This window comes from Rattus rattus, chromosome 8, assembly GCF_011064425.1.
Source record: "Rattus rattus isolate New Zealand chromosome 8, Rrattus_CSIRO_v1, whole genome shotgun sequence".
Taxonomy (NCBI): domain Eukaryota; kingdom Metazoa; phylum Chordata; class Mammalia; order Rodentia; family Muridae; genus Rattus; species Rattus rattus.
In genome coordinates, this window is record NC_046161.1 from 68598515 (window position 1) to 68620786 (window position 22272).

A 22272-nucleotide genomic window follows, 5' to 3' on the forward strand; every position below is an offset into this window, starting at 1 on the left:
TATTAAAAAATGGGGTTCAGAGCTAAACAAAGAATTCACAGCTGAGGAATGCCGAATGGCTGAGAAACACCTAAAGAAATGTTCAACATCTTTAGTCATAAGGGAAATGCAAATCAAAACAACCCTGAGATTTCACCTCACACCAGTGAGAATGGCTAAGATCAAAAACTCAGGTGACAGCAGATGCTGGCAAGGATGTAGAGAAAGAGGAACACTCCTCCATTGTTGGTGGGATTGCAGACTGGTACAACCATTCTGGAAATCAGTCTAGAGGTTCCTCAGAAAATTGGAAATAGTACTACCTGAGGACCCAGCTATTCCACTCCTGGGCATATACCCAAAAGATGCTACAGCATATAAAAGGGCACATGCTCCACTATGTTCATAGCAGCCTCATTTATAATAGCCAGAAGCTGGAAAGAACACAGATGTCATTCAACAGAGGAATGAATACAGAAAATGTGGTACATTTTTACAATGGATTACTAGTCAGCTACTAAAAACAATGACTTCATAAAGTAAAAGGCAAATGGATGTAACTAAATATCATCCTGAGTGAGGTAACCAAATCTCACACACACACACACACACACACACACACACACACACACACACAAATACACATGGTATGCACTCACTAAGTGGATATTAGCCCAAAAGCTCGGATTACCCAAGATACAATCCACAGACCACAGGAAGCTCAAGAAGAAGGACAACCAAGGTGCATATGCTTCAGTCCTTCTTAAAAGGGGGAACAAAATATTCATAGGAGAAGATATGGAGACAAAGTTTGGAGCAGAGACTGAAGGAATGACCATTCAGAGACTGCCCCACCTGGGAATCCAGCCCATAAACATACAGTCACCAACCCAGACAATATTGCTGATACCAAGAAGTGCATGCTGAGAGGATCCTGATAGAGCTGTCTCCTGAGAGGCTCTGCCAGAGCATGACAAATACAAAGGCAAATGCTAGCAGCCAACCATTGAACTGAGAATGGGTTCCCCATTGGCGGTGTTAGAGAAAGGATTGAGGGAGCTGAAAGGGCTTGCAACCCCAAAAGAACAACAATACCAACCAACCAGAGCTCCCAGGGAATAAACCACTACCGAAAGAGTATACATGGATAAACCTATGGCTCCAGATACCTATGTAACAGAGGATGGCCTTGTTGGGCACCAAGGAGAAGAGAAACCCTTGGTCCTGCCAAGGCTGGACGCACCCCCCCTGCCCAGTGTAGGGGAATGCCAGGGCAGGGAGGTGGGAAGTGGTGAGTGGTTGGGTAGGAGAACACTCTCATAGAAGAAGGGGGAGGGGAAAAGGGATAGGGGGTTTATGGATGGGAAACTGAGAAAGGGGATAACATTTTAAATGTAAATAATAAAAGATCCAATAAAAAAAAGAACTATTTAGAGCATCATAAATGTTTCCTTTCAGATTTCCTTCCAGACTTTAATCTAGGTATCATCAGATATTCTCGTAGTGATGAATTCTTCTTCTCTATCTCCATTCCTCCTTCCATTCATTGTCATCTGACATTCTTTTTTATGCTAATATCCAACAGGAACGCATTGCATTGCAATATTCAAGAGCAAAGGCTTCCTTCTGGGCTCACTAGGTTCTTCTCACAGTCCCCTCTCTCTTGTGTCTCCCATGCTGGGCCTAGTGTGTTGTTCATCCTGTCCTGAGAACTCCAACCTGACATCAGTCCTTTACCTGAATTTTTTCTCCCTATCAAATGACAGCTCACTATTCTGTTTCTTTTAGAAATTTGTAAGATTGTGTTTCCATTGAATGCTTCCCACAACCTAAATGTGTCACAGTGTTTGTGCAACCTGTCTTCTCACTGACTCTGTCTGGCTGTGGCTTCTCTAATTCATTGATTCAGTCTAACCTTGGACAACTTGGGGACCCTTTACATCCATATCTTCTTCCAAACAAGATTTTAAAACATAGCAAGGGGTGTTTTACCATAAACTAGGGAATTGTTTTATCTAGAAGCATCTGTACAGCTCTTAGCTTTGTTCTCTTTTGTGTTGAGCCCAACTCTTATACATTCTCCTAGATTATAGGGAGCAGTTTCTCTTTGTTCTTTTACATGCTTGCTTTTAAATTCTTTTCCTTGGGCTATGTTTGTCTTATTTTTATTATAGATTATCTTGTATTAAATTGAAACTCTCGGAGATGTATGGTGGTACACATCTGTACTTTTAAATTTTGGGATGACAAAGCAGGAGAGCTATGAGTTCAAGTCCAGTGTGTGCTACATAAAGAGATGTTATCTTAAAAGTAATAATAAATGTAGTGGGTGCTCTATGCCATTTATTAAGGCCAGTTCTATGTTTGGGGAGTAATAATATCTTGAGGACATGACTCAAATAGCATGAGTATGATGCCCCAACTGATTTAAGATATGAGAATTTGTCTTACTATTTATCTTTTAATAAGTACACGAACATTTAAAACACATGGCATCATTTCATATGTAAAACCATAAAATTGCAGGTCAGCCACCACCTATATTTTTTACATCTAGTGTGAATGCATGTGTGGGAGGCAGGGCATGGGAGAGTGATGCTCATTTCATATTGGATTGTAATGTAGTTGCAAAGCAGGTTATTGGTATCCAAGCACGTCCCCCCTTTTAGTAAAATTTCCCACTTTGATATAAAACAAAACTACCGCTTTCAAAGCAATTAAGACTAATGAGTCAAAATCTTCTAACTTAGACCTCTCTTTCCTTTCTGCTTTCCTTCCTTTTCTTCCTCCCTTCTTCCTTCCCCTTCCTTCCTTCCCTTCCTTCCTTCCTTCCTTCCTTTCTTCCCTCCTTCCCTTCCTTCCTTCCTCCCTCCTCCTCCTCCCTCCCTCTTTTCCTTCCTTCTGTTAAAAAAGGAAAACCAGGTATAGACTAGGTAACATGATTTGATTATTTTGTGTTGAGCCCAACTCTCTGAAATGATTAACAATCCGGGACGAGTATCTCCTGAGGTACAGACCAATGTGAGCAGAGGATTGACTAACCTGGGAGCATCCTTCCCATACTGATGGTCCTGCATTAGCTTCAGCCTGGGAGCAGTTGAGGACTTATGGATTTGAGAACTCATGTAATTTTTGCAATTGTCTCTTCCCCCAGTAATCAAGAGGGGGCTCTTTCTGTTATTTTCTCTTAATGGAGAACTGCAGGTTTTGTTATGGTTTAAATTACACTCTGTAGTCCTTAACAAGTTTATATATAAATCATGTTTATCTCTGGTCTCAAAGACTAGCTTGTTTGTTTTGTTGTTTTGTTTTATTTTTATTGAAAGGTCTGCTTTATTTTTCTGACATTCTTCATTTTCAAAAAAACAAACAAACAAACAAAAAAAACAAACAAACCTGAGAAGATTCCTGTAAGTTCCTCCCTGAGTCTCTCTCTCTTCAAGTTGCCAATATATGAGGGTCTGTTTGTTTTTTCCTTTGGAGTTGATTCTTGCTTTCCAATGCATATTTCCTTATGGTTCTGAACAGCATAGGTAATGCACTTCTGTATTTACCAGAGGATTTGGTTCTTATGAGAAAAATGACTTTGGACAAACTTAAATTACATGAAGAGAGCAAAAGCAGTTCTCTGTATGCACTTGAAAGCTGTCCACCACCCACGCAGTCTGAGGTGGTCTTCTAGGATGAAGCGTTGCTGGGTCCTTCTTTTTCTTAAGTGATTATGTCTATTTCATAAGATGCTGGGACCAAGCCAGGTAATTTGACCAGATTAATTTTAATGTGTGTGTATACATATATATGCCTGGGTCAGTGCACACGTGTGTGTGTGTGTGTGTGTGTGTGTGTGTGTGTGTTCATGTGCACACACATGTGCATGTGACATCTAAAGGACACCTTAGGTGTCATTTTCAGGAAAACACTGCTTACTTTCTTTTATGCCTTCCTCATACTTTGAGACCCACTCTGTCATTGCCTAGAATTAAAAGGGACTGCTGGCTAGTGAGCCCCAGGGAATTGTCCATCTGTGTTTCCTCAGTGCTTGGATTACAAGCACCATGACACTTCTTCTTCTATGTGAGTTAGAATCAAACTTGGGTTCTTGTCCTCACAAGACAAGGAGTTTACTGAGTTAGCTCTTAGTCCCAGAGTAAATCTTGTTACTTCTATGCCTGCTGGATGGAGGTCACAAAGACCCCACCCAGTACCCTTGCTTATAGTGGAAAGGCCTTAGAGGTCTTGAAGATTTTCAGGGCCAGTCTCTTTGCTACTTGTTTCCTTAGCGTCCTGCTCAGTGGTGCTCTGAATGAGTAGTTGGTTGATTTTGATAGTTCTTGAACTTCAGAGTTACAATACAGCAAAGAGCTTCCTGCTCCAATTCCCTCATTCTCTGTAGAAAAGAACTTGAGTCAGGACAATAAATCCCCAAGTCAAAGGTCACATTAAAGAGTAGAGGTAACTTTGGACACTAGACTACAGACATGGGAGAAACATACCCCTCCCTCCCCCGACCCCGTTGCTATATACTGCATCCCTGAGAACCCATGAATTCTTTCCAATTGTGAAACTCTATATAATCTTTTATCTTGCAATGAGTACATATAATCTTCATAAGTAGTGAAGATTCATATTTCCTGTTTTAAAATATGCAAATAAGGCATCTAATGCAACCTGCTAATGTTGTGAATAATAAATTACTAGAGACATTTGAATAATTTGAGCTGTAGCACTAAGTAGAGCCTTGAGGTTTTCTCCTTAAATTACAATTATATTTGATAATTTTTAGCCTTAGAAATTATTATTAGTACTTTACCTGGGTTATATGAGCTGTACCCTTTATTTTATTTTATTTTATTCTATTTTATTTAATTTATTTATTCATTCATTCATCCATTCATTTTCTATGTGCTTATAAATTTATATCACATGTACACAAGTATCCACAGAGGCCAGAAAAGGGTGTCAGATGCCCCAGAAGCTGAAGTTACAGATGGTTGTGAGGCACCCAAAATGTTCTGGAAGAGCAGCAAGTACTCGTAACTATGAAGCCATCTCCCCAGATCAGTACTGATAAGTAGCTTGTGCCTGTGGTAAGTCTGAAGTATAGCATTTGCTGGTTGCCAGTCTAACCAAATTAGCTCATCACTCATATATTCTGGGCAATAGAGAAGCTTGTGTTTCTGTGAGGAATAAAATCATGTTTAAAGAAATTTAGTAAACAATTGCTATTTCTTCCTCAACACTAACCTGACCTTGAATCCCCTGAACGATCTAATCACACGTTTCAGCAAGAATTCCCGCTCAGCCTAATTAGCCAACAATTTGACTATATTCATATATATATGAATATATATGAGTAAATATATAATAAATGATAAAAATATATAAACACTGTATTTATATATTGAATTCAATAAGTATTATACACACCTGGGTATGGATACTGACATGATAGTCAGTAGTCGAAGCATTTTGAAAAAATCATCTTCTTGCCAGTTAAAAAGTATGAGTCTTGAGGTAATTCACAGTAGAAAATCATACCCGAGTGACAGTGCATCTCAGGTAGAAAGCTCAGGAGGACAGAGGAACACAGATGTCTGACAGTGCTCTTGCTGAAGATCACTTAGTGGTGATGAAACATCAAGCACCCAATTTAATTGTCATTGTCACTTTAGGATTTTGTTTTCCACACTGAAAGCAAAGTAAGCCCGGAGTCTAACCCAGGATAGACACCCAAGAAACACTACTGCTTGATTATCTCAGTAGATACTCTTAAAAATATGGGAGATATGTACACAGCTCTTTAGTAGATAATGCTGAACTGATACAACATCTGTCCAGAGACAAAGCTACTTTGTAAACTGAATTTGGAGTTTGTCCAGATGACATTTTCTGTGCTTACAGAATTGCTGGTGGTGCTTAAATTTTCCTTGTTGGTTTTCTTCCTTCTGCTTTAAAATATATTTACACACATTGGTTAAGAGCATGTGCTACTCTTGCAGAGTACCTGCGTTTGGCTCCTAACACCCATGACAGTCACTTTACAATACTTTTAACTCCAGATCTGGTGTCCTCTGCTGGCCTCTGAGAGCACCTATACTCAGATAGCATACCCTCACACCCATATATAATAATAAATACTAGAAATAAAATGCATGAATACTGTTTGCTTCCTGAGCCTTCTATCTGAATTTGGTGTCATTTTTTTCTTCTGTGCCTTTTGTAAGTTATCATTTAGTATATTTTGTAATTCCATTCCACTGGAGTGTGAAGAGGTGGGGATTCCCAAGCCGGAGGTGATACATCTCACCTCCACACTGCACGAAAAGATTTAGACCAGGGTTCCTGTTCCTGACCTCTAAAACGTGTGTATCATCCATGTTAGCCTTTTGCTGGTGATAGAGTGTTTGTTCCATTCACTTGCCCAGCATTTCTTTTTATGAATCATTTGCCTTTAAGTATTCCCCTTATTTCCAAAGAATCTGCACATATGAATGGATCTCTGTGTTACTGTTGTTTTAAGATTTTATTTTTTATTGGAGAGTGGGGTATGCATGGAAGTGTAGTGCCCAAGGGGACTAGAAGAAGGAGACAGATATCCAGCGGCTGGCTGGGTATGACTCAAAAATAATATGGTGGAGAGCAGTTAAGAAAGACACATGCCATCAACCTCCAGTCTCCACATGTGTGTTGCATGTTTGTGAATATAAACCTGTACACACACACACACACACACACACACACACACACACACGGAGGGGAATGAGGGAGAGAGAGAGGGGGGGGAAGGTACAAGTACTGACTGTTGTCTTTGCCTGAAACTTTTATTTCTTAGGACCCAGAAATAAACTCATTAAAGGTACCAAAGTCCCACATATTCATATACAGCACATACACTCCTCTCTGTATCTACTGGCTGGAGATATTGGTAAGATATTCAGGGCATCAGCCTTTTGGTTGTCGATATTTCAAAGCATGTGGTGAGTAAATGGAACAGCCGCCCCCTGTCAGTGAATGGAATGGACTTCTGTCTTTTAGTGGAGATCTGTCTAGGAGAAGAGTGTGCCTTTTGGGGCCCCAAGCCTGCAAATATAGATGGCTTCACAATCCATTCCTGAGAAAATAAACAGCTGATGTTGAGCCAAAGACGAGGCTAGCCATTTGCACAGAATTGATGTCAGCAGCACCTCTCTGCCAAGCTCTGAAAAGCACCTTCAAAAACTACGGAAAACACCCAAGAACTTTAGTGATGAGCTACAAATGGACTGTGGTATTGATAAGGAAATGTCGATATGTATAGTGAAAGGATGGCTACTGTGATAAATGGGCCCTCCATCAGTAAAGATCAAATTATTGACTATCTAGGTCAAGGAAAAAAAAACCTGTCTATAGCCACTTCTATAGGTAAGAAGAATTAGCCAACAACAGCAATTCACAAACAGCTCCGAGAGACAAATATGGAGAATTCATTTAAAACATCCCAAGTGGACAACCACATCAAATATGTCTGTTGCATAACATATTTAGTATGCCTTTGACCATACCTGCATCTAGGCCTTTTTCTTTGGTGTGAACGGCTCCCTTTGGTTATCCCACAATCCCATTCAAGGACAGGTAGGCTAAATCTCACCTGCTTAGTCTTCTACAGCAGAGAACTTCTCTACCCTCCTAAAAGGCATGTCACCCTTAAACCATGGGCTCTAGAGCTCCTGACTAATTTTGCTAGTTGGACATCACCTAGATCACAAGTTGCATGAGGGTCTATTGAAAGTATGTTCACTTCTTTGCCCCTTGTGGTCCAGAAAAGAGCTATGCCCATAATAAGCACCAAATCAATGCGTTTTGATTGCACTGGTTTTGAGTGGTTCATTAGAGGAACCCCAGCCACTCATCATGTCAGAGTTTAATGAGGAAGACACCACAGGAAGTACCCAAAAGGACAATCATAAGGATTAGCCTATCAAACAAACAAACAAACGAAAGGTAGACTGGCAGTAATTAACCTCTCAGAAGCCCGCCATTCCCAACTGACACAGCATTGTCCCTTCTTCCACAGTACATTTAATTGGATACTCTGTGAACCACCCAGGAAAGGATGGTGAATCATGTACCATTTTAGATTGAAAGACTAATCTGCCATAAGGAAGGTAGCTGAATAACTTTCTTCAATGTTGACCCTCACAAGAACCAAACTTCTTAGAATACAGAGGTCAAGGCAAAGGGTAGCTACATGATACCTGCTGGACTCAGTGCCCGGAAGTTCTGATCTGACTTTTCTAGCTTTTTGGAATCGTTGGGTAGATCTTCTCATGCTGAATCTAGTCTATCGCCATTCATAACAGTTGTAGGCACTTCTTCATGCCCTCTTCCCTTGGAGGTCTCTAATTAACAGTAGCATGTTTTATTGATTAAACGTGTTCTTTGACAATTTTGCACAGCAGTACACTGATCTCATACTCCTAACCTCTAATATCTTTCTTCCCTGCTAATCTCTTTCTTATACCTATTCTCTCTCTCTCTCTCTCTCTCTCTCTCTCTCTGTCTCTGTGTCTGTGTGTGTGTGTGTGTGTGTGTGTGTGTGTGAGAGAGAGAGAGAGAGAGAGAGAGAGAGAGAGAGAGAGAGAGAGAGAGAGAGAGAGAGAGAGAGAAAACCCCTGAGTTTAACCAGGGCCTCCTATTTGGCTATGGATCAGAATAATCCATTGAATTCCACTGGTGAGTACAAAACTGAGAACAATTGCTTCCCCTTTCCCACACTCAGTCTGGAGCCTGTAGTTCAGGACTAAGGGGTGGGCACCCACTAGAATAGCATTTTTTTTTTTAGAATAGCATTTTTAATAATGTGTGTTTGGTAAAAAGCTATGTTGGAGGAATGACTAAGTGGTTAGGTGATGAACAGTGTTCAATCATGAAAGAATGGTATGTTAGATGAAAAGGACAGTGTACTTGCCCAAACAAATAGAGACACAACTGCATGGGTGTTTAGCAAAAGATTTATCTGTGCGACCCACCCCTTATTGTCAACACCACCATCACTACTTCAGAAGGTTAACAAATAAGATACCTGAAGAAAAAAGCCATGTAAAAAGACTATAAATGTTGACTGGTGTAATAGTTTCTTATAACTCTGCTCTATTTACCTATACCACCTATATACCTCAAAAAAATCTGTGAGTTCAAACATAGTCAACCTGTGTGATTTAAGGAGAGGAAAATTCAATTTAAGGAAGCCACATTGGTGACAATCGGGACACAAAGACATTTTATTTCAGATCACAGACTTGGCCACATGGTATGAAACAGTAGTCTTCTCGTGAATTTAACTGAACACACATCCTCGAAAGCACACATTCTCTTGATTTATGAGGACAGCTAGTCTGGCCCCTCTACTTCAGTCCCTGGTCTGCTCATTCATTTCAGAAATCCTGGGAGAATAATCCCTGTGGCCCAGGCACTGTTGCAGACATAGAAAACGAAGAAAACAGACTTGGCTTATACTTTGTGGGGGTAGGAGTGGATTCAGAAAATCCAAATGTACAAAATGAAAACATAGGTGTATTTACTTAAAATAGGAATTTCAGCCTTCCCTTGTGTTTGCTTCTAAAGGCAAGGTTTTCAGGAAGTGGCAACTCCAAAGACTGCCCACCGTTCACAATGCAGCTACTCTCTATGCTCCCAGAGGGCTGCTGACCCTGTCTGCAGGGAATGTGTGACTAGAATTGCTACCAGCCTCTTTTAAAGAGTCACTGCTGGCCCTCAGGTCTGAGTACACAGAGGAGTGGGAGCCCGGAGTGCTGATGTTGCTGATTCCTGCAGGGCTCCAACCGTACACCTTGATGTCACTTATCCAGTATGTGGAGCAATGCGGGCTCCTGGCTGTGTGGCTCCTTCATGTCCTGAAGGAGGTTTAACAACAGTGACCCTGAGTCTAAGAACATTTTCTATTTGAGCTACATAGGTATTTTTGTTTATTGCATTGATTACTTATAAATATGGCATATTATCAAGAGCTGAAGACTGTACAGTAGCATGTATTATAGAAACATAAGAAGCATAAGATTCTACTTCTTTTGAAAGTATCTATATATACCTAAGTGTAAGTATATATACAGGACTATATTTACATAGTTATATATACATATATACATATAATGTGTGTGCATTTGAATTTATATACACACTCAGAAGTATAAAATGTATATGTATGCAAATACACATGTTTATATAAGTATGTAGATATTGTTAGTAGTATGTGTCTGTGTGTATATAAATGAACATTTGTATATATGTCTGAGTTATGTATACATTTAAAAGTATGTGAATGTGGGTGTATGTTATATGAGTTATATATTTGATAATGTGTGTTTATGTATAAATATTCTATATAGAAATGCTCAATAGTATATATATATGTGTGTGTGTAATTATATATGTGAATGTATATATGTGCAATAAGTAGTATGCGATATGTGCAGGTACACATATGAAGTGTTCACTCAGTAGTTTATGTGTGTATAAATGTATGCATATATAGAGAGAAACAATGGTATATATATAAATATATATGTGTGTTTACATGCTTATATGAGTGCATATACTCAGTGATGTTTACATATGTGCATATGTAAGCATATATGAGGACATATATGGACAGAGGTGTGCACATGTTTACACTTTTCAGGAATGCATATCCTCAACAATGTGTGTGCATTTGGCTTTACATCAATGGGCGTGACCTGCTCTGTGTGATCAGTGCTCAGCTTGCTCTGTACACCGAATGCCTTCATGCTGAGTAGACCCGTCTTTCCTGGCCGATATTGACTAGAGCAGAAGTAACATGAGAACGTGTTGCTTGAGTATGTCATTTACAGCAAGTGTTTCAACCTGTAGAAACTCACAGGTCTTTGAATCTGCATGTTCGAGGAGCTGGTATTGATATTGTGCTTACAGGAAATGTTGGGGCCAGGTGCCAGCTTCCATTTCCAGTTCCTGTTGCTACTTGGGACATGATCTTGTGAAAAGTTTTTGGGTAACCTATCATTACAAACACTGGGCCCTCTTTTCCTCGTGGGAAATGCATCCATGCTATACTTGAAGATTTCCTTTGTTTAAGACGTTTTTTGTGCGTGCGTTTGGTGCTATGGGTTGGGGTGAGATGAAGAAAGGGCCAGGTGCAAACAAAGAACCCGTTTCTGTGATTGGACCTGCAGAAGGAGCCTCACCATGGGGCAGAGCTGGGCTTTCTAATTGAGTTGGCCGATGCTCTTTGCTCTGTGCCCGCGTGCTCTTAATTGACTATATTGTTTTAGATTTATGCATTAAAAATACGATTCCTATTTCGAAAGCATCACTTTGTCACTTTGTAGCTATGTAGCTTTTAAGCCAAAGCCAGAAGCTTATTTTTCTTCTGAGATAAAGTCACATCTATGGATTTTTCAACTAATTACGCGTCTGCCAATAAATACTTAGAGGATACACTTTATTTCAGTTTATTATTTGTGTTTCCATAGTGTGGCCCGCACTATCTGTGAGTCTGAAATGGTCTAATGATGTTCACTGCTGCTTTTTCATGGCTGTCTTTCTCTCTCTCTCTCTCTCCTTTCTCTCTTTTTAACAGCTTCAGTCAGTTCGGTCAAGCACGGCAATGACTTGAACTCGGCAAACTTCCAAGATACAGAGGACATTCTTGACAGATGTGTCTTGGAAGAGTCGGAGAGTGCAGGTGGAAACCATTTAAACATAGTCAAGTATAAAATGATAAATTTGACACAGCTTTGGGGTCCTTGGGAGTGGGTGGGGGAGGACACTGGATGGCTGCTGGCTCTTAGCAGCTGCTCTCTCAAATTAACACCCCCCCCAGGAGGTCACAGTGTGGGGCTGTTATCTTTTCCTCTTTCATCAAGAATTCAGTTGGACGGAGTACAAAGACGTTATGACGGAGAAGGGAAGCTGACACCATTAGTTCATTATCAATTCTAAGCTAAACTGCTTAATCCACACAGAAGCTGGAAAAGTAGAGAAATGTTGACATTTCAAATATTCCACATAATGAGATCTAACAAGAGAAAAGGCGGAAATGCAGAGCGATGAGGAGCAGAGAGGAACAAATCGCAGGCCACTAGAATCTCTTTACCTTTCCCTGTTCAAACAGAACTCTGACTGGGAGAAAGGGCTTTAGCAAAACAGGGGTGGGCTATGGTCAAACAAAGGGAGGGTGATCGGAACCCTTCATCAGGAAGGTAGATTTACTCGGTGCCGAAGTTGCTTGTGTCTCTTTGTGCAAAGAAATGATAGGAGAATGTACCAAAAAAAATAGATAGAACAACTTAACAGGGATTTTTTTTTTCACTCCGTCTTGATTTAAAGCATGCCCAATTTTAATGATTAGTTAATTACAAAGAAAATAGAAAGAAGTTGTTACTAAAAGCTGAATGACATCGTTGGATCACAAAAACTATGAGACGCTAGTATCTACCCTATTAGCATGACGGAAAGAGTTAGCTATCTCTCTCCTGGCTGGACATTTCTTTCCTGTTTTGCATAGCTACAGTGTCCCCTCCACCCTCTGACATCTTTGTGTGCTGATCTTTGTATCATATTTTTGATTCATCCTCTCTGTAGGCTGTCAGCTTAGTTAAGAGATTTCCAAATTGTGTCGCCTTCCCTGACAGGGGGGCAGCTGCAAACAGTCCCCTGATCCTTCCCGGAGGAGAGATACTAAGATTTAATTTTCAGTGAAAGGTGCAGCCTGCAATCTATGTCAGGTCCCCTAAGTCATCTTGGAACCCCAATAGGCCCAGTGGTGATGGCAAGTGTGCACTGCCCCCCCCCCCCACTGCACTAGAATCCCTCAAAAGATGAGCTGCGGCTGCACGCCCGACCCCAGCAATGCTTTACAAAGCATCCTTCGGCATCTTCGGGCACAGAGAGACAGCATCTTTTTATGACAGAAATTGTTAAAGAACAAATTAGCCCTGCTCCCTGACATAACACTCCGAGGAAAATGTCAATTCGTTTCACCTTAAAAAGGAGGGGTGATGGCAATGCATCTATACTAAAAATTATTCTTAGATTACTTCTAGTCAGGACTGAAACTGTCTAATTTTGACTTAGGTTTTTAAAGTTCTTGATGAGCTGTTTCCCATCAAACATTTTGTCAGGAAGTCAAATCTTCAGAGTCCAGTGTTTACTTAAGCACTCACTGTTTTTAACATTGATGCATCAACGTGATGCCACTTCAGATGTCGAAACAGCTCTGCCGTGCCTTAATACAAGTGGACTGAGAGTAAAATTCAGATATGGCTTTTACCATCTGACAGTTATGAACAAAAGAACATGTCAAAAAAAAAGGAAAGAAAAGAAAAGAAAAAAGCAAGAGTAATTTAGGAAATACAGGAGCTGGGGAGAAGTCTGAGAAAATGAGTACCGGTCCATACATCGGGTATCATTAAACTGGTAATAAAGAATGAATTGCTCCGGCTTTTTCCTCTGTCCATCCTTGCATTTTAAGACATCTTACCCTTATAGGCCTAGAAACCTCTGGAGGGTTGGCTACTGGTCTCACTGCCTTCCACTGAGAATTTGTGGCTTGGTTGTCATGGAGACATCGTATTTCTCCAAGAATTGCTCATATTGATCCGTAGCCGGGCGTAAATGGCCAAGCGAGTGTGAGGAAGAAAGGGGGCTGGGCAGTCCTGTAAAATGACCAGGGCTTGTGGGGGCGGAAAGCAGCTCACAGCAAACACTTAGGGGCAAAGAAAGAAGCGCTTTCGTTTCAGTTAGGGGTTTCTCTCGGCACTTTGGACCGTTGTCTTCTTTTGGGGCAAACTGAAAGGAACTTGTTAGTTACGTGTCATGTCAGATCCTGGGTGCCTGGTCCTGACCCAGCTGTCAGCCTCCTAGCTCTGTGCAGTTCAGGGACACACAACAAAGAGGTAGTGACATGAATTATTTATTACTCTTCGTGTGGATAACATTCTAGGATAAGAAATTAAGACACTTCTGACAGAGGTGCTTGTTTGCGGAGAAAGATTTTGATGAGGCATTAGATTTCCTCAGAGCAGAAGCATCTGATAGACAAAACGTCTCAGAAACGAACCAGGAGAAAGAGAGGAAGTTTCGTGTTTCTTGTAGGAATTTGGTGGCACGGAGGGACCGTTTGGAGCTCTGAAATTACAACAATCCAGTCTCCAGTGCCCCCAAATAAACTTCAGAGTCTAAAGTCTCACCAAGTGTAGGGGCCCTAAGGCGATGAACAACTTCCTGGTGACGGGCACACCTCCGTGTACTGTGTGGAGGTGGCGTTTATCTGGGAGAGACTGACCATCTTTACTACAGAAGAAACCAAATTTAGGAGCTTTGAAGTGGTGATATTTGCGACCCTGAATAAGGGAAGTGTGTCAGTAGCTAAGCTCACTTAGCTACTGTGGTGTGGGGAGGAGTGAGCTGAAGTCTGCAGCCATCATTCTTCCTGCTTCCTGTGGAACATCCTCCCTCCATCTGAAATCCCCTTGAACATCTTCATGGATGTGCAAAATCACCCGGTTACGGAGCTGAGCCCGCTCAGCCTTCTAGCTGTAATGGATATTGACCTTACGTAGCTTAATGTAATGCTAACTGACTAATATATTTATTACCTCATTTTAAATGAATAGACTAAATGTTTAAGGAGTATTTAGAAAAGAAAAACAGAAATGATTTCCCCATACCAAGAGTTATCACTTCCTCCATTGTTCAGTCCAAACACTGCCTTTATTTTTTATATCTTTTCAAACTAAAACTTTATTCTAGCTTTTACAGCTGCATAACACCGACTTCACCCTCAGTCATAGGCAGAGAGTCGGAAAGACAAGGTGGCACGGAGAACCTGAAATATATTTTTGGAATAGACCTAAAGTTGCTCTCTTAAGTACTGCTAATTTTTAAAATGCTCTTAGTAAGTGGAATTCTTAAAATTTTACATAAAATGACACAAATGACTTCCCAAGTGGAGTTTGGAGACAGTAGGTTTATTTTTGATCTGACGTTACTCTCTAACCCCTAGCTGGCCAGAGAGCAGTGTTTATAAATGGGCCACTCTGCATATGGGTCACAGCTCAGAGGCCTTGCAGAGCGTGCTCACCTGTTCTCTTGAGGGCTGTACCTTGCCCATCTTGCCATTCTGATCTTTATTGGTTCAAGCCTCATACCCAGGTGAATGCCTGGAGTCCATTAAGGTTGGCGAAGCACCTGTCTACCAGAGCATTCGTGCTATTTCAACCTTGCTGGTGAACCTAGAGGTCTGGTCTGATGGGGAAAGTAACCCTCAGACATGTCTTTTCTTTGAAATAATTCATCAGCCGTGAGTTTTGGCTCACAGGTGAATTCCACATTTGAGCTTGTGTCTCCGACCCTAGGAAGTCTACCTACTTCTTCCCTGGCATTTATATGTTCCTGAAACCTATGGGGATAACATTGATGTCTAGTAATAGAAGCTCAGAGGCAGCAGCACAAACTTGCAGCTCCCTTTCTGGAATGCTAGGACCATTAGACTTTCTTTCCCTGGCTGTTTAAGGCCTGGCTGTTTCTCAACTTGAAAGCTGTCCCAGAAATGGTTTCAAGCTCATCTAGTTAACATCTAGATAAACCTCAGTGCTCCAGACTGTTTTAGAGAGGGCACCTTTCTTCTCATTTCATACTCATGATGATAAAAATTACGGGGCAATATTTACAGCCTTTGCGCCAGTATTAATGAGAGACCTTGGCTTAGAAAATTAACAATCTAACCTCTTAATGTTCTAGGAACATCACATTGAAAAATAACTTCAGGGACTGGGTAGATGGCTCAGTGAGTAAGTGCTTTCCATGCAAGCACAAGAATTTGAGTTTGATCTTTAGCATCTATGTGAAAACAACAGCAACAAACAAAACAAAACAAAAAACACAAAACAAACAGATATATTTCTGGGGAGGTAGAGACAGGGGAATCCCTAGAACATGCCACCCTGCTAGTCTAACTGAAACAGAGAGCTCCAGGTTCAGTGACAGGCCCTGTCTTAAAAAGTAGCTTAGAGAATGATAAAGTAAGATAGCCAGCATTAATCTCTGGCCGCACGCGTGCGCGCGCGCACACACACACACACACACACACACACACACACATCTATATACAGGTAGTGTCAGTCAAAAATGGTGGACAAGAAAGAGTTTGGAAGTACAAAAAAATAAAATGTCTTCATTAAGTTTTCACTTCGGTTTCAAAGTAGTTTATAATCAGTGTGTGTTCTGCCATTAATAGAACATTTTAGTGCTTTCTATGTAGCACGTTGTGCATGTGGATCTATATACATCACTGTCAATCAATATTACATTTGCATGAATCTGATGAACAAAACTAGAATTCTCACAGAGGATGATACATTGTGAAAAGCCAAGGTGAGATTTTTTTTTCCCCTTTTACTATTCTGCCTCATGAATCACCAGCAAAAACCAGGAATCAAAAAGTAGGACAGCTTCGGGACCGTAGTGTTGGCGGGGCCTGATGATGATGCATGAGGCAGAAAGTGTGGACAGTGGGAGCTGAGCATCAATCATGGCCGCCTAACGCACGCTTTCGGCTGGGGCTGAAACCTGTTCTAGGGAAAGGGAAGAACCCTGTCAGTAATAAAGTAATAAGTTCCTGCTGGTTTGGTTTAGCAATACCAATGTTTTAATTAATTTACCCAAAGAGAAAAATGTAAACATGAGCAGAATAAATTTTAAAGCAACATAACACTGTAGGCTGACTCACAGGAAAACACACACACACACACACACACACACACACACACACACACACTATGCAGTACAATATTCATTAAAATGAAGAGCCTACTTTTTAAATTTTGCCAGGAGGAATGAGAGCTACTACTTTAGGGTTGTATTAATAATAATAAAAAAAAGAGTTAAAAAAGCACACAGCTCCACTTTTTGAATAGTCAAATCAATTCATATTATACTCTCATTTTGTTAGCCTACACAGATAACTGCCGAAATGCTTGAGACATACATGTTTTGATTCTGCGATTTAATCCATACTTCAGCAGATATTTATAAAGCCTGGCACTGTGGTTGTAAATTGCTCTAAGAACAGTTAGGCTGCCTAAAATGTGGGAGAATTTGCCTAGTAAAAGCCAAATTCATCATTTTGGAAGATTTTGTGGTTGGGACAATTAAAAGCGATTAGTAATAATGTATAGGATTAAAATGTATATACCTGTTTAATAAGACAGGGATATTGGTTATTATAGGATGCATTTTACCTGAGGGTGAATGAATTGCAAAACTCACAGGCATTATTCCCTTTCCTCCTTTTGCCCCTTCCCTCCCTCTCCTCTATCTTTCTTTTCTTCTTGTTTCTATTTTGCACCGGGTAACCCAGATACCTGCTTTCTTTCTAGGTCAGCCAAGACATCGTCCATGGATAGCGAAGGTGTGCTCCTGCAGGATGTGCTAGATGGATGGAGTCCCGAAAAAGGAATTCAATCTGAATGAACAGAGATGCACAAGCACACGATCTCTTTACCATCAAATAAAAGCAACCTTGTCATTGGTCTGTAGCAGATTCGCTAATATCTCAGCCAAAGTCTATTAAAAATGTTACCACTGATTGAGGATATCCAAATCCTAATTCAAAGCAATGGTTGTCTAAGCGAGTCTCCTTCCTCCTCCTTATTTTCTGTCAATATTTGCAACAAAGAACGCCAGCCCACAGGCATAGATTTAACACCATTTCAGATCTTCATCTTCTCGGCTTCTGAATTGCAAGAGCCAAAGGAATTCACAAGACTCTCAATTCAGGGTTGCTTCAAGGTATTTAACCCAAAGCGTTACCGATTTTTGCCATGTTGAGTTAGGACATATTGTTCTAGTGGGTGCTTCGACTCAGACCAGGCCTTGCACATCTCATCCTTAAACATGAAATGTCCTTTAGTCAATCTTTGACACCCAGGATCTAGCCTCGTGAGGTCCAATCAGCGTGGAACTCTAATGACACAATGGCGAATGTCTTTAATTAAATCTTATTAGCCTCATAGACCTGACCTGGGGGGAGGGGATCCCACTTACAACACAGCAGGGCTCACTCTTTTGTTAGTATAAACATCCGCAGTTCTTTTCCCAGAGAGAAGCTGGGCTAGCAGGAATTCTAAAACTAAAATATGCAAAGCAGCATCCACAGAAACCACTCACCTGTTAAAGCAATTTGGATGATGTGCTGTGATTTTTATTGAGTGCTTAATTTATAGAAAACTATCAAAGATTATTAAAGTATATTTAAATGAATAGAAATATGCCCTGATCCATAGAACGATGGAATTAAAGATATATGATATGTACACGTATGTATATGTGCATACAGGTATATACACATATGTATGTGTGTGTGTTGTTCATATAATTTCATACGATTTTAATTCTGCTTTTCTGAGCATCAGCCTCAGATCCTGTGTTAGGATGCAGCAATCAGGGGAAAGGAGAGATTCAAAAGGAGAAATACATCTTCGAGCTGACTCGCCCTGTAACCTTTGGGACTTAAAATTAATTATTAAGTTGGAAGAATACATCTAATATGAATATCAAAAACCTGTAATGCCTTCAAAGTAGATGAAAATAATCCTTCATGTTTCCTAAAATAGCAGGTCTTTGCATGAGGTCAATTTTGATTTGTACTTAAACTGTAATATGTTGTTAACAGTAATAACCATGGAAACCATTATCTTCTGAACACGTTACCTGTTTGGATATGGCTATGAGTTATTTGAAGCAAGTTAGAAACGAGTCAGGCAGTGGGATAGATTGTGGTTTTCAAGGCCATCACAAGCATTTTGTGTGGCAAAATATTAAACAAGTGTATGTCTTCTAATGGAAAAATTTTAATAGTTAAACCCAAGTACATATTCTAAGTCTGGTCTGTTTATTAAAAGTGAGTTTTATTAATTTCATTGATATGACCCATTATTCCCCTTACACAAAACAATAACAACATATCTGAATCACTGCTGTATTTAGCATAATTTCAGATCTAAAGAAACCATTAATAAATCCTTGACAAATATTTCATGGTGTCAGTAGTGCTGGGAAATCAGATATGGTGGAACCTTTACTTAACTATCCAGAGTTTTACGATTCTGGATCACCATAAGTCTGAGGTACTACATATTCATATTAAATGGCTTCATCATAACTGTTTTTATCAATTTCTAAAAGCCAACACTACTTAAAAACAACAACACAACAAACAACAACACAACAACAGAATGACCCTTTTAAATCCTAAAAAAGAGAGAGTTAGAACTGGATGTGCTCCATCTCATGCTAGTCCTACTCGAGATGCAAATCCATCCCTGGGTCTGTTTGAAAATGCTCCCTCTAGGAGCACTGTCTTATGGCCACATTTTCAGTGATTTCTATTCTAGGAAAATAGCAAGTTGCCACTTGACTAGTTATGCTGGTCCACTTAGCACCACACCTCTCCTGTGGTGAAAAGCTGAGAGTCTGTCTTAGGTCTGTCCCTTAGTGAACACTGGAGTACATTCAGTTGTTTGTACTTGGGGTCTTCCTGTTATTGTAATGAATTGTTAGATTAAAAATAATCTTGCCTCTCTTCTTAGCAATCATCTGGTACTATTTATGCCTGTGTACACCTATGTACAGAAATCTCATTCAGGCAAATGCCACATCTTCAGACATGCGTGCCAGGACCCTCCCTACACATTGTGAAGTTGTTCCCAGCGTGGTGCTTTGCCAGTGGTACAGAAAAGGGAGTCTAGAAAGTGCTTGGTGCCAAAAAAGAGGCTGACCCAGTGTGGCCTGGCAGTGTGGGCTTCTCAGAACCTCATTGCCTTGGCCTGTTGTCAGGCTTCCTGGCAGTGCTCATCCAAAGCTCATATCATGGCTTGTGGATGGCAATGCAAACCCTGGAAAACACCCAGTAAAAATCAAACATGCAGTATAATAAACATACAGCCCCAAGTGTTCCCCCAATGCTTTAGAAACTAAGCTAATTTCTGGAACATGATAGATCAGGAAATGACAAGAACAGTAGGCAGGATATTTCCTCAGGGGCTGGCATCTGGGGTCATGTTTATCTCCTTTGTGTGTCCAATTTCCTGCAATTTTAAAATCCCTTTAGTATTATTCAAATCAAAGTTCTTAGAAACTATAGCATTTTTCGTTGATCATGATAATCTAGTTTTTCAGAAAATTAATGTATATGCTGTGTATTTAAACTGGGGTGTCAGAATAGTTTAATTCTAATTGATCTCAATCTTCATTTCACAGAATGGTGTCTTGTAATTTTTAAATTTAATTTCATACAGTTTACTTGATCAGTTATTTCAAGGCATTGGCAGACTCTTTTGTCCTCTACAAAATGGATTCTAGTGTGTATTCAATGTGCTCAAAGCTGCTGTTAACCACATAGTCTCCCCCTATGCGAGCATCTGTACAGTGCTTAGCAGTCATGAAGGATTTCCTAAGTTAGCAGTAGTCAAATTTCGACTCGTTAAAAATGTCTTAAATGTGGTCCTCCACACAGTTGAATGCCATCCCTGCCACACTGCAGTGGCTCTTGCCTGGGTCACTTTGGTCAACAAGGAGCTTGCAGACAGCATGGGGAGTAAAAACATAAATAAAATGACCAGTGTCCAAAGGGAGCCTTGCTGCTGGAGACTCCCTTCTGGCTTCCATCCCTTGGAGATTGGCAGGTGTTATGTCACCTCCTGACCAGAGCAAGGACCGGGTTGAGCCTGGCCTGCCCGGCAGCTCTCTTACTCTCTTTACACTGGTTCTAACTTCCCCAGACCTCATCTTGAAATTTAAGATATCAGACTCCTTTTGTTTTCGGTTCTTTGTATCTGGTAAATATCGCACTAAAAATATTTGTATGGTTAATTAAATTTTTTAAGCCATTCCTTTTCTATGGACCTGCTCATTTAGTTTTTAATAAATACACTGTTGCTTGTCAGCCCAGCCCACCCCACCCCAATTGATAGGGATATAAGTGGACTGTGAATCATTTCTACCATGAAAATTATGATGCACAAATGAAAGACAGGAAGGAAGGAAGGAAGGAAGGAAGGAAGGAAGGAAGGAAGGAAGGAAGGAAGGAAGGAAGGAAGTCGGCATATGAGTACTATGTGAAACTGGTATTCATAGACTACCTGAAATTGTTTACATTGGGGTGTACGTGCATGCATGCATACGTGCGTGTGTGTGTGTGTGTGTGTGTGTGTGTGTGTGTGTGTGTGTGATAAAAGAGAAGATTCTTGGTGTCTCGGGTTCTCCCTTTTGACAATTTCTCTGAATACCTTTACTTTACTGCTGCAGCACATTTTCTGTCATCCATAGGAAAGATCCTTTTTGTCTTCAGTAGCCTGATCCTTAGAAAGGTCGTAGGGATCTTTATTCAAGGACACAAGGTCTTTAACGGCAACGACAAACAGTTCGTATTTAGTACACAGCCAGTCTAAACCTGCAAAGTGCAAATGCCAGCAACATGCCAATATTCATAATGTTATGTAAAAGCAATAATTAGTTGGCACATGGCTCCTAGACCCATCATTTACTCACTTAGCAAGCATTTTAATTGCAATTATCTGCAAAGTCATCAAGCGCCTCTTAGATCCTGACACTGCATATTCTGGGAGAAGGTGTTTTCATGAATCTGAGAGAGAGAGAGAGAGAGAGAGAGAGAGAGAGAGAGAGAGAGAGAGAGAATTTCTGCTATGTTTTGACATACCACAAACTTCCTGTACATTTTTTTAAGGAGTCCCTGTTAAGGCTGTGGGGTCAACTGCATTGCCGATCCAAATGAGTCTCTTCCATGTAGGATCAGAACTCTGCTATTTTTGCTCTCTCCTGTGTTGTTTCAGCTTCTGTTCTGTGTTCTAAATTTGGACATCGGGGGTCTGGGACAAAGAGAACTCAGGTTAAGATCATTGTTTTCTACCAGAGGAGGAACCCTGGGAATGATGTTGCCCTGTGGGGCTGTTTTTATGATAGGGGCAATTCCCTGAGTTCAGCCCCTAATTCAAATAATCAGTGAGTTCCCTCCTCCCTGGTCAAAGTAAAGAATTCAACTTCTTATTTGAGAATTCAAGATAAAGGGGTAGAAATAGATACTCCTTTGTTTGGGATCGAGAAGTGGAGAGATAAATGTGGAGGTCTCCAGGGTATGTTCCCCACACAGCACCAGCTCTCACAGGTACCCTCTGAGTAGAGTTGATTGGTCGTAGTCTTCTAGCCATGTAGGGGGCAGCAACACCCAAGGTTAGAAAA

General features: G+C 40.5%; 1 protein-coding gene across 1 annotated transcript in view; it reads left to right on the forward strand.

The window, feature by feature from the left end:
- Wdr72 (WD repeat domain 72) overlaps nt 1-18172 on the forward strand; it is a 179033-nt gene extending 160861 nt beyond the window's left edge. The window contains exons 19-20 of the mRNA XM_032911486.1: nt 11594-11698; nt 17394-18172. Of these exons, the coding sequence (XP_032767377.1) occupies nt 11594-11698; nt 17394-17449 (161 nt within the window). The 3' untranslated portion in view covers nt 17450-18172. The remainder of the gene's footprint in view (nt 1-11593; nt 11699-17393) is intronic.
- The last annotated feature ends 4100 nt before the right edge of the window (nt 18173-22272 follow it).